We start from the raw sequence: 12707 nt of genomic DNA on the forward strand, positions 1-12707 counted from the left end.
ATGAAGGTGCAATCGAGTCTTTCTTTACAGACTCTTGCTTCAGAACCGGCCGTAGGCTCGATTTCCCCCGCTCACTCGAGTTCGGGTATCACCTGACAGATTTGTGCAGGCGAGTTTCTGATTGGCGGAGATGAACAATGGCTCACCTCACCCGTCCAGCCGTGACTCGGGAGTGAGCGCTGGCTCATTTCCCGAGACAGCGGCTAGATATCAATCAATCAATAACTTTATTAATGTGTAAGGTAGATCTAGCTTACATATACGTAAACTAATTGGAGACACCTAACTACTAGTGAATTAAAAGTTAAGAAGAGATATATTGGTCTGATCCAAAGTACTAATTATTAGTAATAAGCGTTAAAATTCGCTGTTTTTTAATCTACAATAGCTCCCTAAAATCTCTTGACATATCAGTATCCCATAAACCCATGCTTCCTTAAAACCAAATGTTGAAGACTAATCCCCTCCCAGCCCAATATTTTCAATCCATGAATAAAATCCTAGATCCCATAATTCCCACTTTTTTTTAGGATTCTTATTTAACTACTGCCGCCCTACTACCCCAGTCTTCGCTCGACTTTTTCTCGACCTCGTCACAATTTCGCTCGTCCCAACCCACCAAGAGCCTGGCGCAGGTTATCCAAGGCTCTCTAGATCGTTCAGATAAAGCACGAGGGCTAGAAAAGCGAGGTAGGTGTTTTCCTGTCGTAAGTCGCCCGGGTAAATTTTCATCGTTTTAATTCATTACGGATCAAACCATGACTTTTAAATTTCAAAAACACATGTTGTCTCCTAGCGTACATTACACTCCTTTTCAAAAGATCTTTTTTTTGTAAGAACGTTCGGGCTGCATGAGATTAACCACAATTTTAAGAAAATACTAAGAACTCATCTATTTTTTTGTTTATTTTTGTGGGTAGTATAAATGAAGGTAAAATAAATTTAAAACTATAGTCTATCAGGACAATTAACTCAAATTCTTAAGGTGATTCCCTAGAAATAGATTTCCCATAGATTTCCGATGAAACGTCGCACACTTTTGCAACATGACAAGGAGATGATAAGAAAGGGCGGTCACCGAGCTCATTTCCATCATACGACGTTGACAAATTCGGCTATTTAAGCCACCTTAACAATTGCAGCGCATCCCCGATGTTGGCTAAATTTAGCTCCATTTTATAAATGCAATCCATGATATAACGCGGAGCCTGGTGTCATTTTATGGTTAATTTAATTACGTACTTGACTGGCTTTGGGATACGCTGCGCGCAGTTGGTTTCTCCTACGCTTCCCGAGAGAGAAACCACTGCGAGCAACCGTTTGATTTTTCATCGAGCATATGCGAAGTACGTCACACCCCACGTGATGTATTTGACATTACTTCCTCTTATTTCGCGAGAAATCCCTACACAGCAGGCTCGCCCAAACGAAGCAGTTACGTAGCTGAACGCACGCGCAAGCGCCAAAACAAGTTTACTAACTCGTTTTACCGGTTCAAATTTAATTTGTTCGTCCTTGGAGCCGAACGGCGGCTCACTCAAAGAAACTAACGGTTGCTCGCAGTGGTTTCTCTCTCGCGAAGCGTAGGAGAAAGCAAAATAGATTTAACGTGAGTGTGGGTTGTTCGACTCCTTCCAAAAAACTGGCCATAGATTTTTGCTTAAACTTTTACTACTCCATGAAGACACCATTCTCAACAAAAACATGAAATAGAAAATGGGAGCCACCGTACACGTTCAAAAGAAAATAGCCATTCCTTGAGAAATTAAGCTTGGCGTCAATGAAAATCCGCCATTTTATCAATGTGCCCGCGCTACTGCGCGCGCCAATGACGCAAGAAATTATGCGCCGTAGAGTTGCGCAATGCAAAACCAGGGATTCGGGTTGTAGGGCCTGTTTACCTGGAGGGAGGATTCCCCGGCTTACCGAGTTACCCGGCTAGGAGGGTTAAAGCATAGCCCGCCTTTGCATGAAACTTACCTAAGCGGGATGGCTCTTTCGAGTAGGCCACCTAGCACAACAAACTGTGGATGGTGGACAAAGAAACCTTTTGAAGGGAAGTTAAATTTTTTATCACTTCTTCCGCGGCTTATTTATCATTTCGTTCAGTAGATTTGTACTGTTAAGTGATAACGACGGTACAGTTCCGCAGGTCCCGGTTGTTCGAAAGCGGATTAACTTAATCCAGGGTTAGGGTAAACGTTGGTTTCATTTTTTCAACTTTTGGGGTCACAGAAGGTTTTTTTGGTTATTTTTGGTTTTCAAGATTAACATTGTCTAATGTAAAATTTTGCCAAATATTTGCGTTGTACAACATTTGGGAGTAGAGAAATAAATTCCTTGGTTAATTTTTGATCTGGGATTAGCGTTAATCGACTTTTGAACAAGCGGCCTCGGGATGGTAATCTCGGGACAACCCGGCACGAACCATATGTACATGGGAAAAGGTTAGCCCTTCTTAAAGGGTGCTTCGGGCAAGTAGACAGATGCCCCAGGAAAGCGGGTTACCCTGTCTATCTTTTTGTCTCTTCAATGCGTTTGCTAAAGAAACATATGAAACTTTGGCTCTCTCAGGGTAACTCGGTTAGCCGGGGCACCCTCCTTCCATGAGAACAGGCCCTTACAACTTTAAGAATATGTTAAGAACGTTTTCGAGCTCAAATGACAAAAATATTAGAACGTACACCTCATGCAGCCACGAAATTAGACGTTCTTAGAAAATGGATGTATTAGGTAAACTGAAGGTTTTCCATACCTTCCCAAGATTTCAACCCAGAATCACTCCATCGGGGTCGCTCAAGGCAGGGTTTAGGCTCCATTCTATAAATGCCCTCAAATTTATGTACATTAAACACCTTTAATTGTAAAAGGACAAGTATTTTTTAACAGGGGCGGTTTTATGATGTCTTTAGGGCCATGGTCGTTGTTGTTTAGCCATAGATATTTCATTAAACCTGGATAACTTCCATGTATGCCAATGAAATGGTTGCAAACCGCAGTTATTTGAAAGAACCGCCTTAATTTTCCCGCCGGAGGGTAGAAATGGAGTCTATTGTCGTTAAAATCTATCAAGCGTATTTTGGTCGCGCTTATCCACATGGAGAATGTCTGGTCGCCGAAGCCATGGCACATCATGGAACTCAAATTCTGGGCAAGAAATGTTTGTATTACATCTTCGGAGAATAGTGCCCATGATTCGTCCATGTAGACAAGCTCCTTGTGACTACAGTGGTACGCCCCCCAGCTTAGATTTTTCTTGGGTCTAAAGGGCAACTCATTTATCAGTCTGTCCATGCAGACGAAGTAGTCATCGTCGAGACGGAGAAAGTATTGAAAGTCAAATTTGGCTTTGGCCCACATGATTTGGTAGAGGAAGCGTTCGCCCAGGATCATGGTTTCATCTTCGGTGGGCGAGAACTTGATATCTCTAAAAGTGTGATGCTCCGTTAGAAGGGCCGTCTTTCGTGTTTGTTTGATTTGAAGGCCGTCCGTAAAGAAGACACATTTGACCTGCAGTCGAACGGTTAGACACAAAAGAAAGTTAGGCCAGGTTTAGAAGCCTTACTTTGTGCAAAGTTTTTGATTTTACAGTTCCTGACGTGCAGTCCCATTACCTTATTTTTACTGTTCTTTTCCGTTTGTAATAAAGTTCACAATACAAGAGATCCAAAACTTAGGCTAGGTAAAATGCCGTCTCGGAAGAAGGTAGACTGACTTTAGACGGACAGTATGATAATAATTAACAATAACAATAACAATAATAATGGTCAGAGTTTTCCTCTGTCCTTGTGTGGGTCCATTTCCATTAGTAGGGCTAACGCTCACATGGTTCATATGGGGGTACAAAACTAGCACTTCACATTACACTCTAATCAGTTAAGTCTGTTGAAACATAAGTGCTACACGGCCAATGTTCGTAAAAACGTAACCCTTCCTTGTACCCAAACTTTTACTTTTGTTCACGTTTTTGTTTTGTTTTAAATTTTAGTTTATCACTGATAGACAACACATACCTTCCCAAAACACTTCTTCCACCATGCTTGCCTGATAGCGTTTCGCCTATCTTGACGCTTCGGAGCACTCGACACAATCGCCAGCAGAAGAACGCGAGGCTTATAGTTCAACTCGTTTAAATCTTCCAAGGGTAGAGGCTGTCTGTTATTATTCCAATTCATTCGTCTGTCCCTTTCTAGACCTTCCCTCTTAGCGTCTTCAAACATCGTCTTTAAAGGAAGCAGTCGATCTTGCTTGATGAACTTTTCAGTGTTTTCACGTAACCGCCGTTTAAAATTATCAGACGCTTTGTTCTGGTGTTTCTGAGTTCTATCCACATTGTTCGACCTATTTCTCTCGCCGGAGTCGCTCAACAATACATTCCTGTGTATTTCGATATTTTTCGTTCGGCCTCCAAGAAAAATACACATCGTGATTACAATAAGAATCACCCCACAATAAAAAATTTTAAAGAGAGAAAAAGGACGTCGGCGCAAATGATCGGTCGTTGGTCTTCGTCCGGAAGTATCAAAACTTCGCATTTTGAGGCAAGCGATACTTCAATAAAAGAATTTTAAGAAAACGGCGAAACCTTTGAGTTTATAACACATGTTTCAACAGAAACGTCTGCCATTGTCACAATACAAAGTGGTGGAAGCTGAATCTATATAAAATAGAAAATGCTAATGTAAAAATTGCAAACATAATATCCTTTGGTTGAAAGTTGTCGTTTTTAAGGAGTGTAGGGTCGTTTTTAAGGAGTGTAGGTTCCTTTTAACGCTGTCGTGTTTATTGGAATTAATGTTTTTTTCTGGAAACGACGATCACTTACCTTCTCAAAGCTTTAAACAACTTTTAATTTTATGATTGCTTTCATCATTATTATTTTGCCCATTTGTTACACATTTCAAATCGATATTTGCTCTTGGAGGTCGCATTACTTTGAAAGTTTTGAAATATCTTCTCGGTAACACTGTTTTAAGTACGATTGCACTAAAGCGACAAAGGAAAATCGTTGTGAAATTAAAGCGGTTTGGTTATGGAATCTTTGAAAACTTGAAAAAGGAAGAAAACAATAATGGATTTCTAAGATTAATGCATGGTTTTTCAAAAGCCACGTGAATAGATTTAATGTTACTCAAACTTGTTTGAACATCAGGATGACTTATCAAAACTGTTTGGCATATCAGCTGTTTCATTATCGATGTTCCCAAGAACATTTCTTTTTAAGTGAGACAATCAAATCAAGTGAAATCGCTTTTTGTTACATTTCACTTCCAACCAAGGCAGCCCTAAACAACTTTTTTTATATCAAAGTTCAATCGAGTCTTTCTCTCCAGAACCGGCTGCAGGCTCGATTTCCTCCGCTGTTCGCCTGACAGATTTGAGCAGGCGAGTTTCTGATTGGCGGAGATTAACAATGGCTCACCTCACGCGTCTAGCCGTGACTCGGGAGTCAGCGCTGGCTCATTTCCCGAAACAGTGGCTGGTAATCGAGCCTAAACCGGCCGCCGCCCCACTACTCCAGTCTTCGCTCGACTTTTTCTCGCCCTCTTCACAAATGTCGCTCGTCCCATCCCACCGAGAGCCTGGAGTAGGCTAGCCAAGTCCTCTTTTAAGCTCTCTAGATCGTTCAAGTAAAGCACGAGGGCTCGAAAAGCGAGGTGCTTTGCTGCGGTAAGTGGCCTGGGTAAATGTTCCTCGTTTTAATTCATTACGGATCAAACCATGACTTTTAAATTTCAGAAACACATGTTGTCTCCTAGCGTACATTACACTCCATTTCAAAAGATCTTTTTTTTGTATGAACGTTCAGGGTGCATGAGATTAACCATAGGCAGCCCAAGCTCGCGTCACTACAGACAGCCGTTGAGAATTTAAACGCGTTATAAGACTTTGTATGGGAAATCAAATACCGTCGATTACTTCGCCTTAGAACATTGAAAACAATGAAAACACAGAATTCCCGAAACGGTGTAATAAGCTCCAAAAGGCACAAGAATACACCAGAGGTGAGTCATTTTTATTCACTTTATTGAATGAAAGTTAAATTGAGCATTTTTTAGGCTTTATAATCGACGGTATTTGATTTCCCATACAAAGTCTTATAACGCGTTTAAATTCTCAACGGCTGTCTATAGTGACGCGAGCTTGGGCTGCCTATATGGATTAACCACAATTTTAAGAACATACTAAGAACTAATCTGTTTTTTGTTTTTTTGTTTATTTTTGTGGGTAGTATAATTGAAGGTAAAATAAATTTAAAACTATAGGACAATTAAGTCAAATTCTTAAGGTGATTCCCTAGAAATAGATTTCTTATATATTTCCGATGAAACGTCGCACACTTTTACAACATGTAAAGGAGATGATAAAAAAGGGCGGTCACCGTGCTCGTTTCCATTATACGACGCGGACAAATACGGCTATTTAACCCAACTTAACAATTGCTCCGTATCCCCGATGTTGGCCAAATTTAGCTCGATTTTATAAATGCAGTCCATGATATAACGCAGAGCCTGGTGTCATTCTATGGTTAAGTCACTTCCGTACTTGAAAAAAATGTATTTGAATGGCTTTGGGAGTACTTTTCCGTCCAAAATAGATTTGACTTGAGTGTGGACTGTTCGACTCGTAATGGCTCCTTCCAAAAGACTGGTTATAGATTTTTGCTGATTTTTTTCCTACTCCATGAAGACACCATTCTCAACAAAAATATGGATTAAAAAATGGGGTTCACCGTACTACTGCGCGCGCCAATGACGCAAGAAATTATGCGCTGTCGGGTGGCGCAATGCAAAACCAGGGATCCACCTTAAGAACGTTTTCCAACGTTAGCGATGTTATTTTCTTATTGTCTGATACACTCGGGTTGTAGGGCCTGTTTACCTAAAGGGAGGATGCGCCGGCTTAGCAGTTACCCGGTTAGGAGGGTTAAAACATAGCCCTCCTTTTTCATGAAACTCACCTAAGCGGGATGGCTCTTTCGAGTGGACCACGAAGCACAACAAACTGTGGATGGCGGACAAAGAAACGTTTTGAAGGGAACTTAAATTTTTTGTCATTTCGTTCAGTAGACTTGTACTGGTAAGTGATACTTTTTCAACTTTTGGGTGGAAGGTTTTTTGGTTATTTTTGGTTTTTAAGATCGACATCGTGTAATGTAAAATTTTGCCAAATATTAGCGTTGTACAACATCTGGGAGTAGAGAAATAAACTCCTTGGTGAATTTTTGATCTGGGATTAGCGTTAATCGGCTTTCGAACAAGCGGGCTCGGGATGGTAATTTTGCGGTCGTCTCGGTTAGCCGGGACAACCCGGCACGAACCGTTTACATGGGAAAAGGATAGCCCTTTTTAAAGGGTGCTTCGGGCAAGTAGACAAGGTGCCCCAGGAAAGCGGGTTACCCTGTCTATCATTTTATCTCTTCAATGCATTTTCTAAAGAAACATATGAAACTTTGGCTCTCCCAGGGTAACTGGGTTAGCCGGAAAGGAAAGGAAAGGAAAGGAACTTTATTTAAGTGTCTAGTCGTTCTAGCGCTGGAGCGCTAATTGGGGACACTGTAAACTGAAATGAACAATGAAAGTAAATCAAGTCAAATGTTGGTTTTTGAGGCGCACCCTCCTTCCATGTGAACAGGCCCTTACAACTTTAAGAACATGTTAAGAACGTTTTCGAGCTCAAATGACAAAAATATTAGAAAGTACACGTCATGCAGCCCCGAAATTAGACGTGCTTAGAAAATGAGTGTATTAGTTAAACTGAACGTTTTCCATACCTTCCCAAGATGTCAACCCAGAATCGCTCCATCGGGGTCGCTCAAGGCAGGGTTTAGGCTCCACTCTATAAATGCGTTTAAATTTATATACATTGAACACCTTTGTAAAAGGACAAGTATTATTTAACAGGGGCGGTTTTATGATGTCTTTAGGGCCATGGTCGTTGTTGATTAGCCATAGATATTTCATTAAACCTGGATAACTTCCATGTATGCTAATGAAATGGTTGCAAACCGCAGTTATTTGAAAGAACCGCCTTAATTTTCCCGCCGGAGGGTAGAAATGGAGTCTATTGTCGTTAAAATCTATCAAGCGTATTTTGGTCGCGCTTATCCACATGGAGAATGTCTGGTCGCCGAAGCCATGGCACATCATGGAACTCAAATTTTGGGCAAGAAATGTTTGTATTACGTCTTCGGAGAATAGTGCCCATGATTCGTCCATGTAGACAAGCTCCTTGTGACTACAGTGGTACGCCCCCCAGCTTAGATTTTTCTTGAGTCTAAAGGGCAACTCATTTATCAGTCTATCCATGCAGACAAAGTAGTCATCGTCGAGACGGAGAAAGTATTGAAAGTGAAACTTGGCTTTGGCCCACATGATTTGGTAGAGGAAGCGTTCGCCCAGGATCATGGTTTCATCTTCGGTGGGCGAGAACTTGATATCTCTAAAAGTGTGATGCTCTGTTAGAAGGACCGTCTTTCGTGTTTGTTTGATTTGAAGGCCGTCCGTAAAGAAGACACATTTGACCTGCAGCCGAACATTTAGACACAAAAGAAAGTTAGGCCTGGTTTAGAAGCCTTACTTTGTGCAAAGTTTTTGATTTTACAGTTCCTGACGTGCAGTTCCATCACCTTATTTTTACTGTTCTTTTCCGTTTGTGATAAAGTTCACAATACAAGAGATCCAGAACTTAGGCTAGGTGCAATGCCCTCTCGGAAGAAAAGGTAGACTGACTTTAGACGGACAGTATGATGATGATAACAATAACAATAACAATAACAATAACAATAACAATAACAATAACAGTAACAGTAACAATAACAGTAACAATAACAGTAACAATAACAGTAACAATAACAGTAACAATAACAATAACAATAACAATAACAATAACAATAACAATAACAATATTAATATTAATATATACTCTTCCAAAAGGCTATTATGTAACTATTTACATTATGAAGAAACTTATAAAAGTTTATAAAAGCTATGACAAAATACAATAAGATCAATCAAAGTTCTACGAGTTAATACTCAAGGATCATAAATGGTCTTTCATTGCGCGAGTAAAAGTGGAAATTTAAGTTAAGACATCCAAATCGTTCCAGATCTTTGCTGCCATGTAAGCGAACGATCGTTGACCAGATGCAGTTTTAATAAAATGGCCCCGGAGTTTTTGCGCGTCAATCTGTTATGGATACTTGTACTTGTGATCGTCTTATTGTCCATGGCCTTCAGTATATGGTCTGTGAGATAAATATTCAAGGTTTCAGTGGAGTGGAATTTTTTATTTCCACTTTGGCGAGGAGAGGGTCAATTGTTATTTAGTGCGTGGACCGCCGAGAATTGCTCTAAACGATCTTTTCGGATACCTTAGACGTAACTGCAAAAAGCGATAGCGGAAGTTGTTGGATGCTACTTCATGGTCTCCTTCTTTGAGAAGAGGGATGACCTCAGGGTTTTTCCATGCAGTTGGAAAGGTGGATGTGCGAAGAGGAAAATAAATAATTTCAGTCTATGGGCGGAGAATTAGAATTGTACTTTGGTTCACGTTTTTGTTTTGTCTTTTTTTGTTTTAAATTTTAGTTTATCACTAATAGATAACACATACCTTCCCAAAACACTTCTTCCACCATGCTTGCCTGATAGCGTTTCGCCTATCTTGACGCTTCGGAGCACTCGACACAATCGCCAGCAGAAGAACGCGAGGCTTATAGTTCAACTCGTTCAGATCTTCCAAGGGTAGAGGCTGTGTGATATTATTCCAATTCATTCGTCTATCCGTTTCTAGACCTTCCCTCTTAGCGTCTTCAAACATCGTCTTTAAAGGAAGCAGTCGTTCTTGCTTGATGAACTTTTCAGTGTTTTCACGTAACCGCCGTTTAAAGTTATCAGAGGCATTGTGCTGGTGGTTTTGAGCTCTATCCACATTGTTCGCCCCATTTCTCTCGCCGGAGTCGCTCATCAATAGATTCCTGTGTATTTCAATATTTTTCGTTCGGCCTCCAAGAAAAATAAACATTGTGATTACTGTAAGAATGACCGCACAATAAAAAATTTTAAAGAGACAAAAAGGACGTCGGCGCAAATGATCGGTCGTTGGTCTTCGTCCGAAAGTATCAAAAATTCGCATTTTGAGGCAAGCGATACCTCAATAAAAGAATTTTAAGAAAACGACGAAACCTTTAAGTTTTCCATGTTTCGAGAGAAACTTCTGCCATCCTCAGGCCCGTTTTAAACGTCGCATTTTACATGTGCCGAATCTATTAAATGCAAATGAGAAAAATGTATTGTTTTTTCTCATTTGCATTATATTTGGCACATGTAAATTCATAATAAACAGAACATTACATGGCCGCTTAGGCTTTCGAATTTTATCTTTGGTGGCTGAAAGTATCTCTCACGAGTGAGGAAAGCGAACATGTCGAACCCCTTGCTGTATTCTTTGTACACTTCCCTTTTAGGTGATATTGCAAGATCTCATGGTCTATCTTATCACTTTTATGCTGATGATACACAGCTATATTTATCTTTTGAAACGTCATCGCCTGAGGATATGTCAACATGTACATCTGCCCTTGAAGGTTGTGTTAAAGATATTGACCTTTGGATGTTAAATAACAAGCTGAAGCTGAACAGTGGGAAGACTGAAATTATAGTAGTCCTGAAATTATATTGAAATTATATTGTAGTCCTGTGTTAAAAAACCTGGTGATTGCCTCTGACACTGTTGACTGTTCAACTACTGCTAAAAATATTGGGGTTATCTTTAACAACTCTCTATCGATGTTGCCGCACGTTACTGCTGTTTGCAAGTCTTCGTTTTTTCATTTACGCTATATTTTTAAGATTCGCAAGTTTCTTTCTTACGATACATGTTAGACTCTAATTCATGCCTTTGTTACTGCAAGGATCGACTATTGTAACTCATTGCTCTACGGTCAGCCTAAATGTATCTTGAAACGTTTACAGAGCGTCCTAAATAGTGCTGCTAGGCTTATTCACCTTACTAGTAGATATGAGCATGTTACGCCGTTGCTTATCCAACTTCATTGGCTACCAATTGAACAAAGAATAACTTTCAAAATTGCAGTAATTACATTTAAGGACGGTGCCTACTATTGTTAATGCGCACACGTTCTGCGCATCTCCAGATACTCGGATTTCCTATCGCCGACGCTTACTCATACAGGGATATTTTTGCGCGGTTTAAAACTATCCGGAGAAAGTAGATCTTAGTAAGTACTCTTGGTATCCAAAAAGAAAATTGGGGGTAACCATGCATTTTTGAGAGATAATTAAGCTTCAATTTGAGAAAGAATTCCATACATTGCTTTGTATTTTAAAGCTTTTTACAAATATTATTCATGAATTATCTTTGAAAAATGCGTGGTTACCCCCAATTCTCTTTTTGGATTTCAATAACACTTGTTAAGATCTACATTTCCTGCATAATCACACACCGGGGCAAAAATATCTTTAATTAGTAGGCACCGTCCTTAAGGCGTTTCATGGCGCTGCACCTAGCTATATCACTGATCTCATCAAGCCTTATACACCTGGGGCCGGTTCCTGAAAGGTGTAATAACTCTATTCCAGGGATAAATGTACTGGAATAAGGCACATTTATCCCTGGAATAGAGTTATTACACCTTTCAGGAACCGGCCCCTGGTAGAGTTCTTAGATCCTCCAATCAATTTTTACTTTCTACATCTAAATTTAATCTTAAAACTTATGGTGGCCGGTCTTTTACTATTGCCGCACCTTCTGTTTGGAATGCACTTCCATTCGAACTTAGATCTTGTAATTCCCTTTCTTCTTTTAAATCTAAGCTCAAGACTTGGCTTTTTAAAATTGGTTATGATGTTGTATAGAATGATGATGTTTTTATAGGATGACAATGTAGTTTTGTAGTTTTGTAGGTTTAGGATTTTGTTGTTATTTTTATTATGTAAAGCACTTTTGGACCATTGGGAATTTTTATAAAATGACAATGTAGTTTTGTAGGTTTAGGATTTTGTTGTTATTTTTATTATGTAAAGCGCTTTTGGACCATTGGGAATAAGCGCTCTATAAATACTGTATATGATGTGATATGATTATTATTATTATTATTATTATTATTATTATTATTATTATTATTAACTCAAAGGTTTCGTCGTTTTCTCATAGTTAAAATATGGTTTTCTTAAAATTCTTTAATTGTCTGTTACTACCAACACCCTTTGGAAACAATGAAAGAATTGCAATCGCAATGGATGGTTGGCTTTTTTAAGGTCTTGTAATTGAAATTTTAAGCTTATCACGTAATTGTAACAAAACAAAACGAGAATTGCTTGTTTTTTAAAATAATTGTTTCCATCAATTTCAATGAACAGCGTGCAGAGAGAAGAGGAACTTTAAGACAAAGGAAAGTAATATAAATGAATTAGTAAAGATGTCAGTGGTTGCCTAGTGAGTACCGCTTCAAAACAAACAGAGCATGCATGTCGACTGGAGGGAACTATTTCGCTTGCGTTTGCGATTTAATCCTTGGAATGACAAACCTAGCAACAGTTAAAGGGGCATTGTCATGAGCTGCGCATGCTCGAGTTTGTTTGCTCTCGAGCCCACGGAAAATTCTAGCCGCCATCATGGATTCACGCGTGACTCACGTGTATTCGCCAGAGTTTCTCCTTTGTCCACCATGGCCCTCCCCAGTGGAC

At 39.7% G+C, this 12707-nt stretch overlaps 2 protein-coding genes across 4 annotated transcripts; both read right to left on the reverse strand.

Annotated features, from left to right (window-relative positions):
• Positions 1 to 210: 210 nt before the first annotated feature.
• LOC138024020 (uncharacterized) lies at positions 211 to 4606 on the reverse strand. Its single transcript, XM_068871113.1, has 2 exons — positions 4014 to 4606; positions 211 to 3510 (listed from the first exon to the last, which is right to left on the reverse strand). Exons 1-2 carry the CDS (start codon positions 4533 to 4535, stop codon positions 2848 to 2850), a joined length of 1185 nt encoding a protein of 394 aa, XP_068727214.1. The 5' UTR covers positions 4536 to 4606; the 3' UTR covers positions 211 to 2847.
• Positions 4607 to 6211: 1605 nt separating this feature from the next.
• On the reverse strand, positions 6212 to 10407 carry LOC138023971 (uncharacterized). Of its 3 annotated transcripts, XM_068871057.1 has the most exons (3): positions 10185 to 10398; positions 9613 to 10004; positions 6212 to 8525 (listed from the first exon to the last, which is right to left on the reverse strand). In XM_068871057.1, exons 2-3 carry the CDS (start codon positions 9964 to 9966, stop codon positions 7749 to 7751), a joined length of 1131 nt encoding a protein of 376 aa, XP_068727158.1. In that variant the 5' UTR covers positions 9967 to 10004; positions 10185 to 10398; the 3' UTR covers positions 6212 to 7748. The 3 variants fall into 3 exon arrangements, 2 of the variants coding, with proteins under 2 accessions (XP_068727158.1, XP_068727157.1); XM_068871056.1 differs by having other exon boundaries at positions 9613 to 10393; XR_011126859.1 differs by lacking the exon at positions 6212 to 8525 and adding an exon at positions 8924 to 9247 and having other exon boundaries at positions 9613 to 10407.
• Between the last annotated feature and the right edge of the window lie 2300 nt (positions 10408 to 12707).

Source organism: Montipora capricornis, chromosome 11, assembly GCF_036669925.1.
Source record: "Montipora capricornis isolate CH-2021 chromosome 11, ASM3666992v2, whole genome shotgun sequence".
Classification (NCBI taxonomy): domain Eukaryota; kingdom Metazoa; phylum Cnidaria; class Anthozoa; order Scleractinia; family Acroporidae; genus Montipora; species Montipora capricornis.